The sequence below is a fragment of the Dicentrarchus labrax genome, unplaced genomic scaffold, assembly GCF_905237075.1.
Source record: "Dicentrarchus labrax unplaced genomic scaffold, dlabrax2021, whole genome shotgun sequence".
Lineage (NCBI taxonomy): Eukaryota > Metazoa > Chordata > Actinopteri > Moronidae > Dicentrarchus > Dicentrarchus labrax.
The window spans coordinates 21,633,640-21,651,790 of NW_026136721.1; the positions used below are offsets into that span (position 1 = coordinate 21,633,640).

General features: G+C 41.5%; 1 protein-coding gene across 1 annotated transcript; it reads right to left on the minus strand.

Annotated features, from left to right (window-relative positions):
• Positions 1–402: 402 nt before the first annotated feature.
• On the minus strand, positions 403–17,506 carry ecpas (Ecm29 proteasome adaptor and scaffold). The gene is made up of 49 exons (XM_051384173.1): positions 17,420–17,506; positions 16,515–16,645; positions 15,700–15,816; positions 15,478–15,596; positions 15,134–15,283; positions 14,850–15,027; positions 14,506–14,645; positions 13,810–13,888; positions 13,597–13,716; positions 13,386–13,471; positions 13,195–13,270; positions 13,055–13,104; positions 12,887–12,953; positions 12,668–12,790; positions 12,445–12,548; positions 12,235–12,358; positions 12,039–12,119; positions 11,736–11,952; positions 11,319–11,410; positions 10,703–10,837; positions 10,424–10,595; positions 10,089–10,261; positions 9,819–9,920; positions 9,438–9,561; positions 9,148–9,293; positions 8,854–8,908; positions 8,635–8,749; positions 8,437–8,505; positions 8,184–8,301; positions 7,901–8,068; positions 7,730–7,809; positions 7,062–7,167; positions 6,519–6,566; positions 5,503–5,621; positions 5,207–5,357; positions 5,030–5,095; positions 4,767–4,856; positions 4,536–4,602; positions 4,358–4,449; positions 4,189–4,255; positions 3,896–4,093; positions 3,572–3,783; positions 3,447–3,490; positions 3,147–3,339; positions 2,866–3,013; positions 2,233–2,338; positions 2,031–2,119; positions 1,874–1,945; positions 403–1,527 (listed from the first exon to the last, which is right to left on the minus strand). The coding sequence occupies exons 1-49, from the start codon at positions 17,439–17,441 to the stop codon at positions 1,388–1,390; spliced, it is 5,541 nt and encodes a 1,846-aa protein (XP_051240133.1). The 5' UTR covers positions 17,442–17,506; the 3' UTR covers positions 403–1,387.
• Positions 17,507–18,151: the final 645 nt, after the last annotated feature.

An 18,151-nucleotide genomic window follows, 5' to 3' on the forward strand; every position in this document is an offset into this window, starting at 1 on the left:
ATTTGTTAGCATTTTGAATAACTAAAGGTTATTTCATACTGTTTTGCAAACAAATAACACCCAAATTGTTTCTTGCCAAACTGGCACTCACTATATAACATTGTTTAAGTACTTAAAGTATACAAGATTATTGCATATGCTATAATGTTGAAACATAAAGCTTAAGTTAATGTTGAGCTGCCATTTTCCCCTCTGAAATACACTACAACATCTGACTGGTTGTTACAGGAACCAGTAAGAAAAATAACTAATGAACTTAATGCAGCTGATTTGTATACATGTTTGATTTAATTTAAAAGGATACAGTAACAATGGCCTCTTCAACCCCTCATACATTAGTTGCTTTGATTTAACAATGTAATTGTATAACCATCATTCTATGTAAAGACAAAAGAAAATCACTTTTCCAAATTGTCAATGTATTTTTATTTCATCAGGGACAAATTCAAACAACAATAGTATCACTCTGAACTTAACAGCAGGTTTATTTTTATTTATTCTCAAGACTTCACAAAATTGGCCGTTGTCTTGCTCATTCACCTTGCAAACAGGAGAAATAACACCATTTAAAAAGGACTGAGAGAGACACATCTCTCCAATGCCACAGCTCTTTCACCACTACTCATTAGCAGTGGTAAAAGAGTGAGGAAGTGTCCACACCCCCTGAATAAAGCAACTTGGAATGAGGAACGATCTGCTAAGGTGTACAACCTGCTGCTGTTCTGATATTTAATGAGTAGGCAAACCCACAACAGTAGTAAAAGTCCCCATTTTGGGGCTATAGGTATACAGCATCCACAAACCCAACACATTGGTTTATATAGTATTTATTATCATTATCTTACTGTCCATTTAAATGAACCAAATTAAACTTGACACATTACAATAATAGCCTTGCCCCTCACCACTTGTCACTGTGAGTTTACACTCAGAGCAAGTTGTTATTGTAGTCTCTTCAAGCTTCAAAGTCAAGCCTTGTCATCAGTCTGTCAGCTTGAGTGGAGCAGTCCCTCGCACAAAGGCAGCTTAAAAGCTCACAGGTAATATGTGATAAATGATGCAATTATTTGAGAGATTTGTGAATATGTTTATGAGAAGATAACTGCGTCAAAGTGGTCATACAGGAGTGTGCGATGTGTTTTGTTTTACAGATAAAGAAGTAGAATGAAGTTGATGCTCTATTTTGTTGTTTTGACTGTGTGTGTGTGTGTGTGTGTGTGTGTGTGTGTGTGTGTGTGTGTGTGTGTGTGTGTGTGTGTGTGTGTGTGTGTGTGTGTGTGTGTGTGTGTGTGTGTGTGTGTGTGTGTGTGTGTGTGTGTGTGTGTGTGTGTGTGTGTGTGTGTGTGTGTGTGTGTGTGTGTGTGTGTGTGTGTGTGCGCTCGTGCGCTCAGGGTTGGCTCTGTATGTGTCTGCGCAGCTCCTGAGCCTTATCCCTCAGATCAGGTCTGCTGTCGGACTGCAGCGTTGACAGTGAGCGCTGAAGCTGCTCCCGGCTCTTCACAGACACACAGTCCCACTGTTCACTCTCTGTTCAAATCACACATGCACAAGAATATTTCAGTGACACCTGGATAAATTATCTATGATACAAACAGTATATATGCTTTTTGTGTATTCAAGGGCCCAGTCTGTGAGAAATGTGAAGCTGAAAATAATTAGCATAATACAGGACAGTAATCCTTAACAAGTCTCTAATATCAGCCATAAACTAAAACATTAAAGACAGTGGCTTTGTATTGGAATTCATTCTTTGAAGTGGATGATATTAAATATCTATGGTTGGATTTCAAATATGCAGCACATGCTGATGGCAATGTCAGTTACAAATCAAGAACAATATACTTTAACAGTCTTAGTAGCAATAAATACTTGCCTCCAGTTCTCTTTACGATCAGATCCACAACTGACAAGGCCTCTGTCCTCACGGAGGAGTAACTTTTGTTTTCTGGAAAGAAAAGCAACACAAATATGATGATGAAATGGAGGCCTGTTGAGACAATTTAAGTCCACTGAAAATGTGAGGTGCTTACCTAAAGGGTAAGTGAGAGCAGCACAGGTCTCTGTGAGGATCTGCGACAACACGTTCAAGTCTTTATTGCCTTTCTCTAGCAGCAATAACCTACAGAGAAAAACACCTCATGTATTCAGTCAAAACACTTTGATCAGCTTGATTAATTCAGGGTTAATTTGAGAAACCCTTTTTAGTATAGCTATTCTTTGTTTGGACCTTACCCTTTGAAGTATGCCTTCATGGACTGAAGAACACCGAGCTGGACTTTCCAGGTGCTGAGCTTGAGCTTCTCACACATCAGATTGCACACCTCCACCTGGAAACAAGCTACAGACAAACACAATATTTAAAACATTACTTCATACAAGGGCCACATCTCAGTTTAGCCTACATTACTGAGAGCAGTATCAGTTCTGCCACTGAGCTTAAGCCCCATATATTGTAGTTGCTTATTAAAGTCCCCCTCAACTCTAAAGTGTGTTTTTTCTTCTTGGTCCCACAGTTGGATGTTTGAGCTTCACTGTGCAGAATGATATTGATACTAGAAGGATGTTTTATTTCACAATCATCTTCTGAAAGTGGAAAGTTTCTCTGTGATTAGTGAAAATCTGATTTTAAGGGGCGGGGCCTACAATTCTGAAAAGATTTCTATGCTGCATTATATTATTGTGGGAATGTTGGTGTCCAGTATTAATATTTTTCACCGCACACAATGTACAATATGTCAAAGTGTACAGCTTAGAAATGTTAAATGTGGTTTAGGGTTTATTAATTTCCCTGAACCAGTTCTCTGAACTTGTTCTCTCTGAGCAGTGGTCCAGTTGTGTCTGTTCTGAGGACAAGCTGTAACCTACCCTGAGTCTGTGGGTTTCTGGGCCAAGCCTTTCCAAGAGTCTCAAAAGCACAGAGCAGAGCTTCTGTCTGCAGCTCTTTCTCCTTCACATCTCTATCATCATCATCCTCCAGTGACCTCGGTGACGCAGCACCACTCTCTGGGCAGCTCTGATGGGAATCAAGAAGACAGATGTAGCACAGTTAAAAACAATAACTTAACTTTAACTACTAAAACTAAACATATATACACACACAGGTTAATAACAATTAGGCGATATGAAATGATTAGATGTAGTTGAACCTTCTTGATCAGAGGTAAAAGGATCTCAGCCATGTCCCTGAAACGGTCCTCCTGGCTGCTTTGAAGCACGTCTCCAACACAGCGCAGAGCCGCCATTTTGTACACCAGACTCTCCTTACGACATTCCTTCAACACAACCTCCAGCACCTCAGAGATGGTGGGTTGGCCTGCGCAAGGCTTCTGCAGCTCGGTGCTAAAAGTCAAAGAAAGAATGGAAGCAATAAAATATAAGAACTTGTAAATGAGTGTCCTTCAAATAACACTGCCGTTTAAGGGGGGGGGTTCTGCAAGGAGTCTCACCTGCATTTGGAGACTACTGATCCAATGGCTTTCAACAGCTCCTCCTGAAACCAAAAAATTTAAAAAAGTATAAATATAATTTCTTTCTTATGGTTTTGCTCTGCTGTCGTATAATCAGTCGTTACCTTGCCAGCCCATGTGCGTCCAGACAGTCCATGCATTAAAGCTGTTAGCACCATGCCAAGGTGTGGTGCCACCAATGAGCCCGTCTGTTCCTTGGCAACGGTTGCCATGGCAGCTGCACCCTGAGCCTTCATCTTCCAGGACTGGGACTGCAGTGCCTTCTGCGTGATAGCGATCAGCTCTGTCATGTAGAGTCTGATGCCTCCAAAGCTTCCTAGAATCACAGCAATGAGCAGTGACGAAATACACAGAGATGTTATGATTAGACCATGTTTTATATTCCAAAATGCTATACGGTAAGCACACACTGTATGAGTATTTCTCACCTGGGACGTTCTCCTGCCACACCTCAGCCCACAGCGTGGCATCGTGGCTCTCCCCTTTCTCCTCATCAGGACCTGCCGCCTGATGCATACCCAGGAAGGCCAGCGGCAGAGCCACTCCTGCATGGCCCTTCAGCACATCAGGACTGTAGTGGCTGATGGCGTGCACAGTCAGCGCACATGACGACTTGTACACGAGTTCTGCGAGTAAGAGAGTTTGTGTGAGACTTGTTTGGTTTATTGCAAATACAAAATGCTTGTATTTTTTAGGGAAAATGTATTTTCTGCTGTCTTACCTTCTTTCTCCAGGTACCAGCTGTTGAGCTTCAGTAGTAGTTTCTCGACACTGCTGTCTTTTGCTGTCTGATGGGAAAAACAAGTACAACAACCCATGCTTACTGAGTCACTGAGGAACCCCTATGCTGTGATTCATGTAATCAACTGCTTAACAGACGTAGTGCTTACCCTGACTAGGTGTCCCAAAGCAAAGGCAAATTGTTTCTGTACTACGGTGCTTCTGTCATGGATACCACTCAACAGGGCACTCATCAGTTTACCTGGGAACAAGTATCTTTGACATTAGTTCACTTTCTTCAAAATAGTAAATACATTGAAGGAATGGATGAGCAAACTTGTGCTTTACCTGAGTATGGGGTGAGGTCCTGGGGGCACTGCACTGTGAGTGAAACAATTACACTAGCACAGCCACCCTGCGCAGAGAAAATAGACAAACATAAATAGGCTGACTTGATACACTACAGCTCTACAAACACGAGGGGAACAAGGGCCAACACATGAGAAACAGGTGTATTTAAAAGACAATCAAAGCATCAACCATTTACCAACTCTGTTAGAAATACAGAAGTGTGTCTACCTTGGTGCCCAAGCCTACTCCACTCTTGAGCAGCTCACAGAGTCTGGGAACCAGCTCGCCCAGCACAGAAACATCGAGGTGCTGCAGACACTGAGCACAGGGAGACACAAGACAGTCCTTACTAAACAGATTTCATTGGCCTGTTATCATGTTTTGTCAAGTAGAAACCTGATATTCTTTCCTGTGACACCTACAAACTGGGCTGAATAACCTCAATGAAAAGATGGAATGAAATTCAACAGCAAATACAACCTTTTCCTTACCATGTTAATGGTCTCCATCATTGGAGAGGACTTGGCAGCACTCAGCCTGGCAGCATCCATGGCACTCTATAGAAGCAGAAAGAACAGAACTCATGACTCATGTGGACTCTAACATAATAAAACAGGCTTTGGTAACCAGACTAGTTAAGTGAAGATGCAGCTGAAGGCTGAGATTACCTTTTCCTGCTCTGTGGCTCTGAGACTGAGGTAGTTGAGGACCTGAGGCTCCAGGGTGCTGAGGGCCTCCAGCAGGGCTGGGATCAACCGGGAAGCATGAGGCTTTAATCTGGCACCGGCTGTCTTACTAATCTTCACCAGGGTCTGGATACTGGTAGGGAATAAATAAAATGGATGGGTTGAGAGAGAAGGCAGACGATTCTGTGGCACAAAATTACAACCTGGTAATGTGGTGACTGAAAGATAAACAAAAAGCCAAAACCAAGACCACATTTATTTATAGAGGGAGAGGTTACCTTAGTGCGCGGACCTCTGATACATTGCTAACGATGCCTTTTTCCAACAGGGTTGGTAACATCACCGCCACAGTTCTCTGGGCTGCAGAGCCTGTAGACTCGCACATACGAGTACACACCTGGATAGAGAGAGAGAGAGACACTTGGATATGCACGTGTACACAAAAACAAGTTTTTCATACTTTGCAGTCACGTGATTACCATGGTTACCTGGCGGGCAAGAAACATATATATTTACATATATCCGTCACCTTACACCGGACAAAAAATGAAAGCCTACAAAAGTACAGATAGCTATCTTTTTTCAAGAGTGGATGGGTTAACAACGCTGTCGTATGGGAGGTGAAAAACAGGAATATCTTCATAATCAAAGCAAACGTGAGTGTTACTAGTTAGCTAGCTAACGTTACCCGCTAACGTTTGCTAATGTTTGAATGTTTGTAGCTATACACAAAGTGACATCTGTTCCGTCGTGTGATGAAGTCTTCATCTGAATATGTACACCCTGCCTGCCGGCGAATGACAGCTTGATAAGTAACGTTAGTCTAAAAAAAACCTTATGCCAACTATGCTGTATCATATATGGCTAACAGGATGTCAAACATTGTAGCCTACCTGCTTATCCACTCCACATAGCATCAGACAACAGACAAGAGCAGCTAGAGCAGCGAAATGCCTTTAATCCTGTTAGCAATCTGTTAGGTTGTAACGTTAAGGTAGTAGTAATAACTGTACGATAGTAACGTTATGTATGCAAAGTAACTGTAAGTAAGTAAGTAGACGCAGTACAACAGTAACGTGTGTACTGTAACATGTATTCTTCTCATCATATCTAGATATCTAGATATCGATAGATAGATAGATAGATAGAAAACTGGCGACGTCCTGGCAAGATCCTTGATTAGTTTACTGGGTTTCGTTGCCGGAGAACGATGTTCTTGCCCGCCAGCTACTAGTTGTGACGTCATGTGCAAAGTATGAACACACACACAGGTTGATATTCTGACAAACTTTACCTTACTGAGCGTCTTCAGTGTCAGGTCTGCAGCTTTCCTCACAGATTCCTGAAATCCAAAATGACAAAATCAATAAAGAAACAATTCAAAACTGAATACCTACCTGAAATGTGCTTAGGTATTCTGCTGTGTGTGTTAGGGATGGGCCTGCATCAGTACTAAATGACTTTGGAAATGAGTATATGCTCGAGGAATTGAATACTCGTATTCATATCTGCACACAGATAACATTCTCCGCTTTTAGTCACACATCACTTGCCTAAGGTTACAGTAGAAGTATTTTGAAAAAGTAGACAGAAATGCAAATGCAGTGCAAGACATGCAACATTAAACTTGTGCATTGAAAAACCAGTTAACAGTGAACCCACCTGCAATTTTACTTGGGTGAAATGACTTAAAATGCCCATCCCTAGTGTGTATGACATTGACAATATCCTTATATAATTAGTCACCTAGTTTGCAATGCAACAGAACTATTAACAAATTCCATCTGTTGTTCTTGGTGAATTAAAGCAACTCTGATTGTGATCATTTCCTGCTCACCTTGATGTCATCAAGGACTCTGAAGAGTGTCTCCCATATTTCTGCCAGGTGATCAATGAGGTCATCAGCTTGGCGGCCACGAATCAGGTCATTCAGAGCCAGGCAGCTGGAAGGAAAATCAATTCATCAAGACATTTTTTCTCCGGATTTCTGCATTACAGCGTAGGCTTGAGAGTGTAACAGAAAATAAACTGAATTGCTAGATTACTATAATTATAATGATCACAATGGTTACTGTAATTACAGCAGTTACTATAATTACAATGGCCAGGGCCATTACAGTGTTCCTGAGGCCAGAGGAGAAAGGTATAGATGGCAAAGGCAAAAAACCCTAAGAGAGATTTGGAATAGAAATGTATTGCTGTTTTGTCGCATTATACCTGGAAATAATCTCAGATAAATGTATGGCACAAGATCATTATATGAATACTTGAGCAAGAAAGTCATTTAACAGAAATAGCTGCAGCAAAACCTCCAACCAAGGACAACTGGACTGCAACTGAACATCAATTTTTTTACCTTCACATGTAATAAAAAATAAGTTCCAATTGAATTGGATGAATGGAGCATTTAACGTTCTCACAAAATCAACTCAAGCTAAATAAGTAAATAAAAGTAGAAGAGTGGATAAGGGTGGTCTTAACATTAACAAAATGTTTTTATTGTACCTGGACTCACGCACTCTCCAGGTGTTACTGGTCAAGTTGGAAATGACATCCTGCAGGATCTCCTGAAGATACTTATCCACCTGAAACACATGAGAACAAACATGCTCACATCCATTTGTTTCCACATTCATGAGTATGTATTTTTGCACATGCACAAGATTCAACCCCTACCAGGGTCTTATCAGTGACTAAGGCATCCCAGATGCTGGTCATGGCCTGGCGAATGTTAAGGTTGGGGTCAAACTGGTAGCGGTACAGACGAGGCACGAGCTGGGGCAGGAATGGAGCCAGCTGCTCACCGGCCTTGGCTGCGATCATGTGGAAACCAAAAGCTGCTCCCTGAAAAGGAGGAGAGAAAAGGTGGAAGGAAGGGTGAGACAACCCCAAATAGCAGGAAAATTGGCACGTGATGGACAGGAAAGAGGATCGAGAGTATGGTGCGTGAGCACGATACCTTGCGGGAGTTCCACATGGCATGATGATTCGCCAAGTTCATGAACTTGTAGACCAGATCTGGTTGGTTCAGGTCGCTGGCCAATGAGCAGAGCTCCTTGTATGTGGTCAGGCCGTGACTGCCGGGAGCCATCGATGCAAGAGGGAGAAGTAGGTCAATTTGTGCACACAGAGCCCAAAGAAATAGACATTTTGAGCATTTTAAATACATTACATACAGAAAAAAGGTCAAGTAGTGCTGATATATGACTTACCCATCAGGTGTTTTACCCAGACCTTCTCCCTGGAATACCTCTGTATCTTCTGAAACAGCATGTTTTACTCTGTTTGCAATGATAAATAAGAACTGATAAATTTTTTTCCGAAGTTATTTCTCACCTCCTACAGAAAGGGCACTACAATCTCCTGTAATTCTCTCGTTTGCTTCCTGTTTTACTCAACCACCCACTCACCTTTTGCCAGTCATGAGTGTTTCCACCAGGGTGGACACCAGTTTCTGTTGGTCACCCTCTCCTCCCATCTCATACACAAGTCCCAGGCCTTTAGACGCTACATCCTGACTCAACTCTAGATGGAAGAAGAGAAAAAGAGGGATGGATGAAGAACTGGAATTTTTTATTTTGTTGCACATTTTACTGGTTGGTTTAAGTAATGAGCAGATCTCTTCTTACCATCAGGGTCTGAGAGAACAGAGATGAACGCCACCTGAATCTCCTTCAAATGGGACTGTGGGAGTAAAGGCAAAAAATATATATGTGAATTACAACACAACAATAAAAGGAGTTTGCATACCAAAGTCTTAAACTAAATAAAACTGATTCTCTTTCTCATGAGAGAAAGAAAAGCATCTTTTGTGACAGCAAAAAAACAAAATCTTCTTTACTCCCATATTAGAGTTCCTCCTTTGAACTGTGGCACCCACTTATGTTTACATTCAGAAGTACATCATTGTACAATACACCCACCGTGATTTCCTTGTGTTGACTAAGTTTCTTGACCAGGGAAAGCAGCCATATGCAGGCTGCCTGTCGGACATGGGGGTTCTGGCTGGGTATATACTTGGACAGGATGGATTTGAGGACCCACAGAACTACGTCATTGTTTTTCATATCTAACATGGAAAAAAAGAGAGTGGAACTGTTGTTAAGGGGCAAAACATAGATGTTTTTTTTTTACCTAGCATTCATCAGAATGCATCTCATTGTACAACATACTTTCATGATGCAAGTGACGGGGATCAAGACAAAGTACTTACTGTGTGGCGGGCTGTACTGGTCCTCGGTGCAGGTCCATGGATCTCTGGCAGCTCCAGAGCTGGTGCCTATTGCAGCACTGGTTATAGCCTCTCCAACTGTAAACTGCAGCTCCACCTGCTTGGCCTTGAGGGAGAGAAGGGGAAACATATGAGATATGTTTCCACTAATGAGCCCTACCGATTCATAGGGGTACCCTGTCAAGGAATGAAGATCATACAGTGGAATTTGTAACTGCAAAAAATCTCACTTGAAGGTTTCAGAAAACATAGCCTACAACTATTAACACCGCCAAATAATCTTTAAGTTGTAACTGTTTTTGTTGTTGTCTTTGTGAAGCCCTGCATTGCCATTGTTTATGCTACTGTCAGTCAGTTTCATACCTCTACAGAGTCCATTAGGCCCTGCAGCAGCTTCTTCTGATGAGGGAAGTCTCCATCTCCCACAGGTAGGTAACCCAAGGTCTGGATTGATCGCTCCTTCATCTGGAACCCGTACATGGACAAACAAGACCATTGAGATAAAGATGGCATGAGTCACAAATCTTTTAGCTGAAGATTGGATGTATCATACAGTATGAATATAGTACGGACACAGTGTGCACCATGAATTAACTTGTCAGCAACCACTTCGTTTGTGAAGTCCCAGGTTACCTTTGTGCTTTCCTTGCCAGAGGGGATACGAGCCAGCAGGTTTTCCACGGTTGACAGTTTGGTGAAGCCCTCTCCCTCTGCGGGGATAAGCAGGGTGCCGTTCCGCCCAATTTCTCCCAGAGCGGTGCACGCTGCTACAGCCAGCAGTGCACTACTGCTGTCCAGGAAGGAACCTGGATGGATACACAAACAAGTGTATGAACCAGTATACTGCAGAGTGAATAATATAGTGGTGACAAAAAGTTAAATGGCAGATCAAATTTTGACAAACATTAAAAGGAAATTTAACAATTGAAGCCTAAACTGCAAGGAATTGTTGCAAAATAATTACATACCAATCGTCTTGGTGGCCATGGCAACAAGTTCATCATCTCCTTCGGAGGTGATGTTCATTGGCTGCCCCATGTCACGCGTAGAGTCCCTGGAGGTGACAGCCTTCTTCCTACTCATGTACCTTCCCACCATATAGCCAAGAGCCAAGATGGCGCCATGCTGAGTCTCAGGACTCTGTGGCTCAACAAAACAAACAAATATTTACGGTAAGGTAAAAATGCACATTTTGAAATATAATAAAAACTATCAAGTGCTCCATAAATAGAGACAAAGTGGCATACATGATTGTCTTTGGTGATTTTGACCAGGTTGTGCACAGCCATCTGCAGCTCGTTGCCAGTCATGGTGGAAATCACCAACGCATACAACTGGGCTGCAAGCTCCCTCATGTCCTCCTTATTTGTGTTCATCAGACTCTGTGGAAGAGAGAATAAAATCTATTACGGATGATTGCACTGACAATAGTGAATGTGAATTAGGCTCATGGTTTTACATTATCACAGGACAGCTAAATGATGGGACTAATTGTTAAGTGGTGCTGATAGTTGTCTCACTAATGAACAATAAATGTCAAATGCCTCCATCCTACATCTAAATATGGACTGTACTTGCATAGAGCCTTTTTAGTCTTTGAACTACTCAAAGCACTTTAAGCTACACTGCCACATTCACACATTCATACAGTGATGCCAAAACAGAAACTAATACACATTCATACATTGATGCACAGCATCAGGGGCAATTTGGGGTTTGGAGTTCAGTATATGCTCAAGGACACTTCGACATGCAGCGGGAGGGGCCAGGGATCAATCTGCCAACCTTCTGATTAGTGGACAAACTCTACCTCCTGAGCCACAGCCCCCAACATATAAATATGCATATAACTTAAATACTCACTTTGATCCAATCAATTTTATCAACAAATCTGGGAGCCAGTTTCTCTGGGCAGACAGACACCATCTCCAGTAGACAGTACATAACTGGGATTCCTGTTGAGAGATTCATGATAAACAACATGTTTCCAACCATGACCGTCATGACTGTTCCTGTGTGTTTTACAATATCACATCATTGAGATAAAAATATAAACAATATAACTAAATCCATTACTTATAATAAGTTCAATAACCAATAAAACCAAGACTCTGTATCATTGCATTGAACTTAACCTTAGACGATGTGATTAATAAAAGCTACATGTAATACTTAAAAATCATCTCAAATGTTTTAAGAAGCCCGTAACAACAATGGAGACCTGTCTTGATCACATAGAATATAATAGCCCTAAACATAGAGCTGGTTAACTTCTCTTACCCCCTACAGCAGACAGCAGCTGCTGCAGCAGGTCCATGTAGACATGAACAGGGTTTGCTTCGGAACCCTTTGACACTGGAGGTTGATGCTCAGATGACAGCAGTGTGTGGACATAGTGGCCAATGGCTGGTGCATCATCCTGCATGTCGGGCAGACGTATGGACATGGGCGTGGCCCCAGCGCTGTAGGCTAAACACATCCTCAGGTAGAGCACAATCTGGGAAAACGGGACAAAGAACTCAAAAAACAACTCAACTTACACCCCCCAAAGATGTCCCAGGCTGATCACCAATTAATATTTACCTCCCCAAATGCAGATGGGTTGAAAGGAATAGTAGAAGTTCCAACAATGTACTTAGCTGGAGTCTTGATCCTCTGAGCCGCCTGATATAATGACAAGAAAATATAAGATATTCATTATTTCTTTTAACAATAATGGAAACCTTGTAATCTGGATGTATTGCTTCTAAGGCGACGACAAATTTGCATAGAGCCTCACCTTCTCCTGGACATAGGCCACCATGTCAGGAAAGGATGGCATTGGCTTTGGTCCCTCCTTCTCAGAGATCTTGGTAGGAAAAGCTCTCAGCACCCTCTGGGCCTCCGCAGACACCTCCTCCCTCCTAATACACAGGAAGCCAGTTTATTTTATGTTCCGCACCGTCATTTTTCTGTCTTTGTGTGCAGTTTTCTGTGTTTTGGGACTTACGGGTCTCCAGCTGCCAATAGCAGCAAGTATCTTGATGGCACGTGATCAGGAGCAAACACTGTGCTGGCAAACTTCATGGCCACCTGGCGAACTTGCACCTCCGGCTGCACAAAAAAGAAAATCATAAGTGCTTGATTTGCCTCATTTCACCTTACTAAATGATTCTACATTTAGGTTTTTTTTCTTTACGAACCAAATACCTATTTTGCACTTCTACACTCACCTTTCCAATGTATGCAGCCACAAGGGCTTCCATCAGGTTCAGCAGTGCCCCCTGTAGGTTGGCATAAGCTCCAACCATCATAGACAAAGCTTCCTGGATGGCAAGACGAACATCAGGTTCCTCCTAAAGATGATGACACAGAATTTTGGAAATATCAATATCAGATAGACCACTGTGCTCTCCCAAAAATGTCAGATCTTTGAGAGCTCTTTCACCTACCTTACACATGGACTCAAAAAACTGCTGTACGAGTGCAATATCCTTTGTGAACAGCTGTGGCATGCGGCTTGAGGAAAGAATATAAAAAGTAAAATATGTTTTATTTATACAATCCCACACAAAGCTGGCCATGTTTATGGGGGAAAAAAAGTAATTGTTTTATTATACCTTGACAGCTTTCCAACAGCAGAGTAGGCAACACATAGCAACTTAGGATCCTGCAGGGACAAATGATTGTTTAGTAGGTATAAATCACATTAAACTGTGTATAATTTCAGTTTAAAGGTGTGCTGCATTTGTAGTTTTACCTCCTTGTATTCATTGATGAGCTTGGTAAGACCATTAAGCAGCATTAGTCCCAAAGGTTTATTAGTGTCAGGACATCTGGAAAATATAAAAAAGCCTAAATATAACTTTTTGAACGCAAAATGCAAATAATCACCCAAAAGAAATTAAACATGGTTTTATAGAGACAAAGAAGAAAGGGCACTTTTCTTACACCATGCAGATGTGATGGACAAACTGCAAGGTGAGAGACAGCAGTTTGTTGTTGGTGTTTGCTCCAAACAGACCATCATAGACAACCTACGGAGAAAAGGGAAGGAATGTTTGTACCACACAATGGAGCAGTTCCTTAAAAATCATTTAGCCTTCCACCATCTTACTGTTAACATGTGTCTGCAACACTGTGCCTTGGACAAAGAGCCTACCTGGATATTAGCTGGAAAGCACTCTGCGGCTAGACGTGACCGCAGAAGATGTGGCAGGATCTTCAGTTTAACTCTTGTGCTCACTGGCTCGTGTTTCAGCTCTTGCTTCATATTGCCACCCTAAAGCACATGCAAAAACAGTATTATATACTTTTTTAAATTTTTTTTTTAAAAACAGGTTGTGATTGAAAATGAAATGTTCAGTTTACAGACCTTTGTTTTAAGAGGAACATCCCCCAGATACACCTTGTACATCTTGTTGATAATTAGAGGATTGTTCCAGTCGATGATGCTGAAAGATAATACATGACCAATGATGTGAATGAAAGTTTGTTTGTCAGCTTTTCTTTATAATAGATACAGATGCAAGCCTGTCTATCTTTTAAATGTTCATAGCCTGAAGAAAATGTTATCGGACAAGAATTAATCATTGAGAGATGAATTTAACAGGCTTTGACAACTGTAGCTAATAACGTATTAACTCACTGTGTAGGAATGTAAATACATATCCCAAGACAGTAAAACCACAATACTAATATGTGAAGATTCAAATCGGTGATATGAAAAATGACACTTCAGTTTCACTTCACAAAAGGAAATATACATTGTTTAGCACAGTTTATACCCTACCTCAGAAATAAAAATGGATTCTGTAATTTGATAAAGAAAATGTATTTTGTAGATTTGTCTGAGAAAATCTTTTTCCAGTCATAATTATAATCTCATTTTGTTTTAAAAAGATTGTATGTGAACCCAGTATTGTGAATTGTATCGAATCATGAGTTGAGTGTATGGTTACATTCCTATCACTGTGTAATTTAGTGAGTTAGAGGACAGATCACTAAGTGGACGACTTGATAATTTGTAAAAGTCATATGAACCAGAGATGATTCAAGCTCCTTCACCTACCTCTGTTTGCTCTTCAGCTCCAGATCAGCTGCAGTGGCCACACTGTGTCGGGTGTCACTCGATGCCACCACCAGGTGCACCACGGTCTCCACCTCTGGGACTTGCTTTGCCTCGATGAACTTCACTATGCCCAGCTTACACTTCAGAAACCAAACACACAATGAAGCACTCATTAGCTGATACTCAAGACAAACGCAACACAATGTACACCACCATGCACATAAATGCTCAAAACACGCACACACATAAGCTTAAGTTTCTGGATTGAGGCGAATGTATACACAGACCTACACAAAGTGACATAAATAGAGCCAGTACTCTTCCTCCAGCTTCAGTTATTGTACCTGCTCTAGCTGCTCAGCGCTCCACTGGGCCTCTCCAATCACCCTCTTGGCAGCATAGACACTCATCCCCGGGGGAGGCTGGGGGAGACCCTGGCCACCTGCAGCCACTGTCCCCTCTGCAGAACTTCCCTGGGAGGAGGAAGGAGCAGGGCGAGTCGGGGATTCGTTCAGCACAAACCTAGAGAGACAGGACAAGTTAGCAACTAACTTACCAAGTTCACTGGAGTTGGGCCAATCTTTACCCTTGGTCATACAACAACCCAAACCACACAGCAGGAACTCACCCATAAGGCATCAGTAAAACATCTAACATAAACTCCAGCAGGAGCTGCACTGTCTTTGGCCTCTCAGTTAGGTTAAATGGACAAGCATTCTTGGAGGTGTCTGCAGGATACTTCATATGGTAAAGAGTAGGGATCAGCAGGTGCATCAGGCTAAGAGAAGAAAGAGAGAGAGAAGTTAAATCACAAACCAACAAGGAATAGATAGGGTCAGTCCCACTTAAAGAGGGCTGAAGCAGTATCTGTGTTTCATTGTTTAGGTGTGTCACTCAAACAGAAATTTTGAATATATATATATATAAAAAACATATTTCTTTGTGTGTGTGTCAGTGTATCTGTCCCCTCACCTGTCCTGCTGTGGCTGTGGCTTGCCTTCCATGGCAGTGAGAAGGGTGGGGGCCAGCTCACACTGTTTTCCCACCTCCAGACGTGGGTAGCCCATTTTGATGTAGATGATGGTGAAATTCTACAAAGTACATAAGTTAAACAATCACCACACCTGTCTCAAGGCACAGACCATTACTTAAACTAAACTTCACAAGACAAACATTATAAAATGTGATTCTTACTGTAACAAAGGAAGCAGCTGCAGGGTCTTGGTACTGCACCAGCAAAGTTTCCACTGGTAGCTGAATCTTAGGTCTGCTTTTTATCCTCTTGTTCAGGTGGACCAACAACTCCATGACCTAGCAGAGGAGGCACAGAAAGTAATTTGGAGGGTTGCTAAGATGAAACAAATGCATAAATCAACACTCACAAGCCAAAGAAGCAGGATCCAAGCTCCTTATAGGCTTATTTGCATTGTGAATCCGCAGCTACATAATAGAAGTTGAATGGGTTTATCTGAGGTGTTGGTAAGAAGAAGCTAATATTTGGTGGCGAGGTTATGATGGCATTAGACTGCAATTTATTGACACACAATTTTATGCTATAGAGCAGGGGTCCTTTAAACTACATGTTTGAGTTGTTCCTTAAAGCACCATGAATATTGACTGATAAAAGCTATAAAAAACTAATATGGTACATTTTGTGAATTGCAATTAATGACTTTATTAACCAGGGGTCCTTGGGGACGGTCCCCAGAGACATGGGGAATATTTTAATTATTATTCATTATTTCATTGGCTAATGGTTAGCCAAATGAGAGAACGTATAAGAGACTGTTCTGTTCATTGGTTTCACACTCTCTGCTGTTATTATGTCAATAGACAGTTATGGAATAACTAAATCGGATCCCTGAGACCACATCTTTTCGAATACGGATTCATGGCCTGAATCGATTTTGGGATCCTCGACACCAAAAAGGTTGAGAACCACTGCTACAGAGCGCAGCTTCGAGAGTCATAATCTCTTTAGGCACAGAAATAGGAAACACCCTTCTCACTTTCTTTCGCACACCCTCCTGAACGCTGGAGAGTTTGAGGAGCACAGGGGGTAGGAACTTGGAGATAATGTCCTGTAGCTGTTCATCTGTTTCTGCATGGCCCAGGCGAAGGAACACACGTTCCAGTTGATCTGTGAAAAAAAAAAAATACACATTTAACACCTTGATCAACTTTAATGTCTAATTTTCTAGGTGGTATTTGTCCTATCCCAACAAACAAACACTAAACACAGGGCCTGTTTAAAGCCAACAATCAACTGCTTTCCATTCAACCCATTGGGTAACTACATGCTAAATCTAGCTTGTGCGACCTTCAGTTTCATACAGAGGGAATAAACATACACAAACGATAAAAAGAACAGACACAGAGTGGTCCATATTGGTCCAGTTTAATAAGCTGGTCCGGTCAGAGGCTGTGTTGGTGCAACCATCACCCAGCCCTGCCTTCTTTCTCTCGGCATGGCTCACCAACCGGTTAGCTTCACCAACTGACAGCCTAACAACGCATTTCATCATTTGTCTGCCATACCACCATCTTTTCACGACTAGTGACACCATGCGCAATTAATCCTAAATGCCCCAAACACTCAGGTTGTAAATCTGCACCTCAAAAGTTTGATTAATGAAGTCATATTAATAGCCTGCGTGATAGTTTCATTTTGACCATGACTGGGCAAACGGCCTCCTGACGTTAGCATTCTAGCTAGCAATATAGCTGAGCAGCTAGCTATCGTTCCTGCTCCAGTTTTTTTTATTTTTTTTTAACACAAGCAAAGCTTTACGGTCGCTTAAAAACATCCTAATCGTTAGACAGAAGCAGGCCTGTTGTTCAGTGTGCATTTGATAGGCAGTAACACGTCTTTTTTAGGAGATAATAATCACAAATAACGCAGAGAGAAACTTACTGAGTTCATCCTGGGCAGCCATGTTTGCAGAAAGTCATCAGCGACCCTCCCAGTTTACTGAGTGTCACTGCACCCAGCAGAGCCCCTCCTCAGCAGCTCACCACACTGCTGCACTTCACCGGCGATAACGTCAATTACATATTTATATTGTACACAGAAATATAGCCGCAGATTGTCTGCAGGACAATTGTGATTAAGCTTGCTTAAAGGCATTGATACTTATGCAATAATAACATAAGATAGACTTTATTGATCCCACCCTGGGGAAATTCACCTGCTACAGCAGCTCCAGATACAACACAACAGATAAGAAAAGTACACATTACACAAATAAAAAGTAGAATAGAATAAAAAAAGTAAGAGTTGTATGTACATTATATACAGTTATATACAGCTTTTATTCAGATGTGATTGATATGGAAGGTTTCACAGGTTACAGCAGGAGGTAGAGGCATGGTGTAAAACTAAATCATTGCACAGAACAAATATATATATATATATATATATAGCAGTAACTTAGCAGAAAAAAATCATATATATGTGAACTGTACAGTACTAAAATTCAAGCAGGATTAAATAGCAAAAGTCAGAATGTGGTTGCTGAGAAATAGAGGCTATACCATAGTATACACCAGGCTATCCTTATATATATATATATATATATATATATATATATATATATATATATATATATCTCAGTTTAATACTATGCTGCTGTATTCATGTGGATTC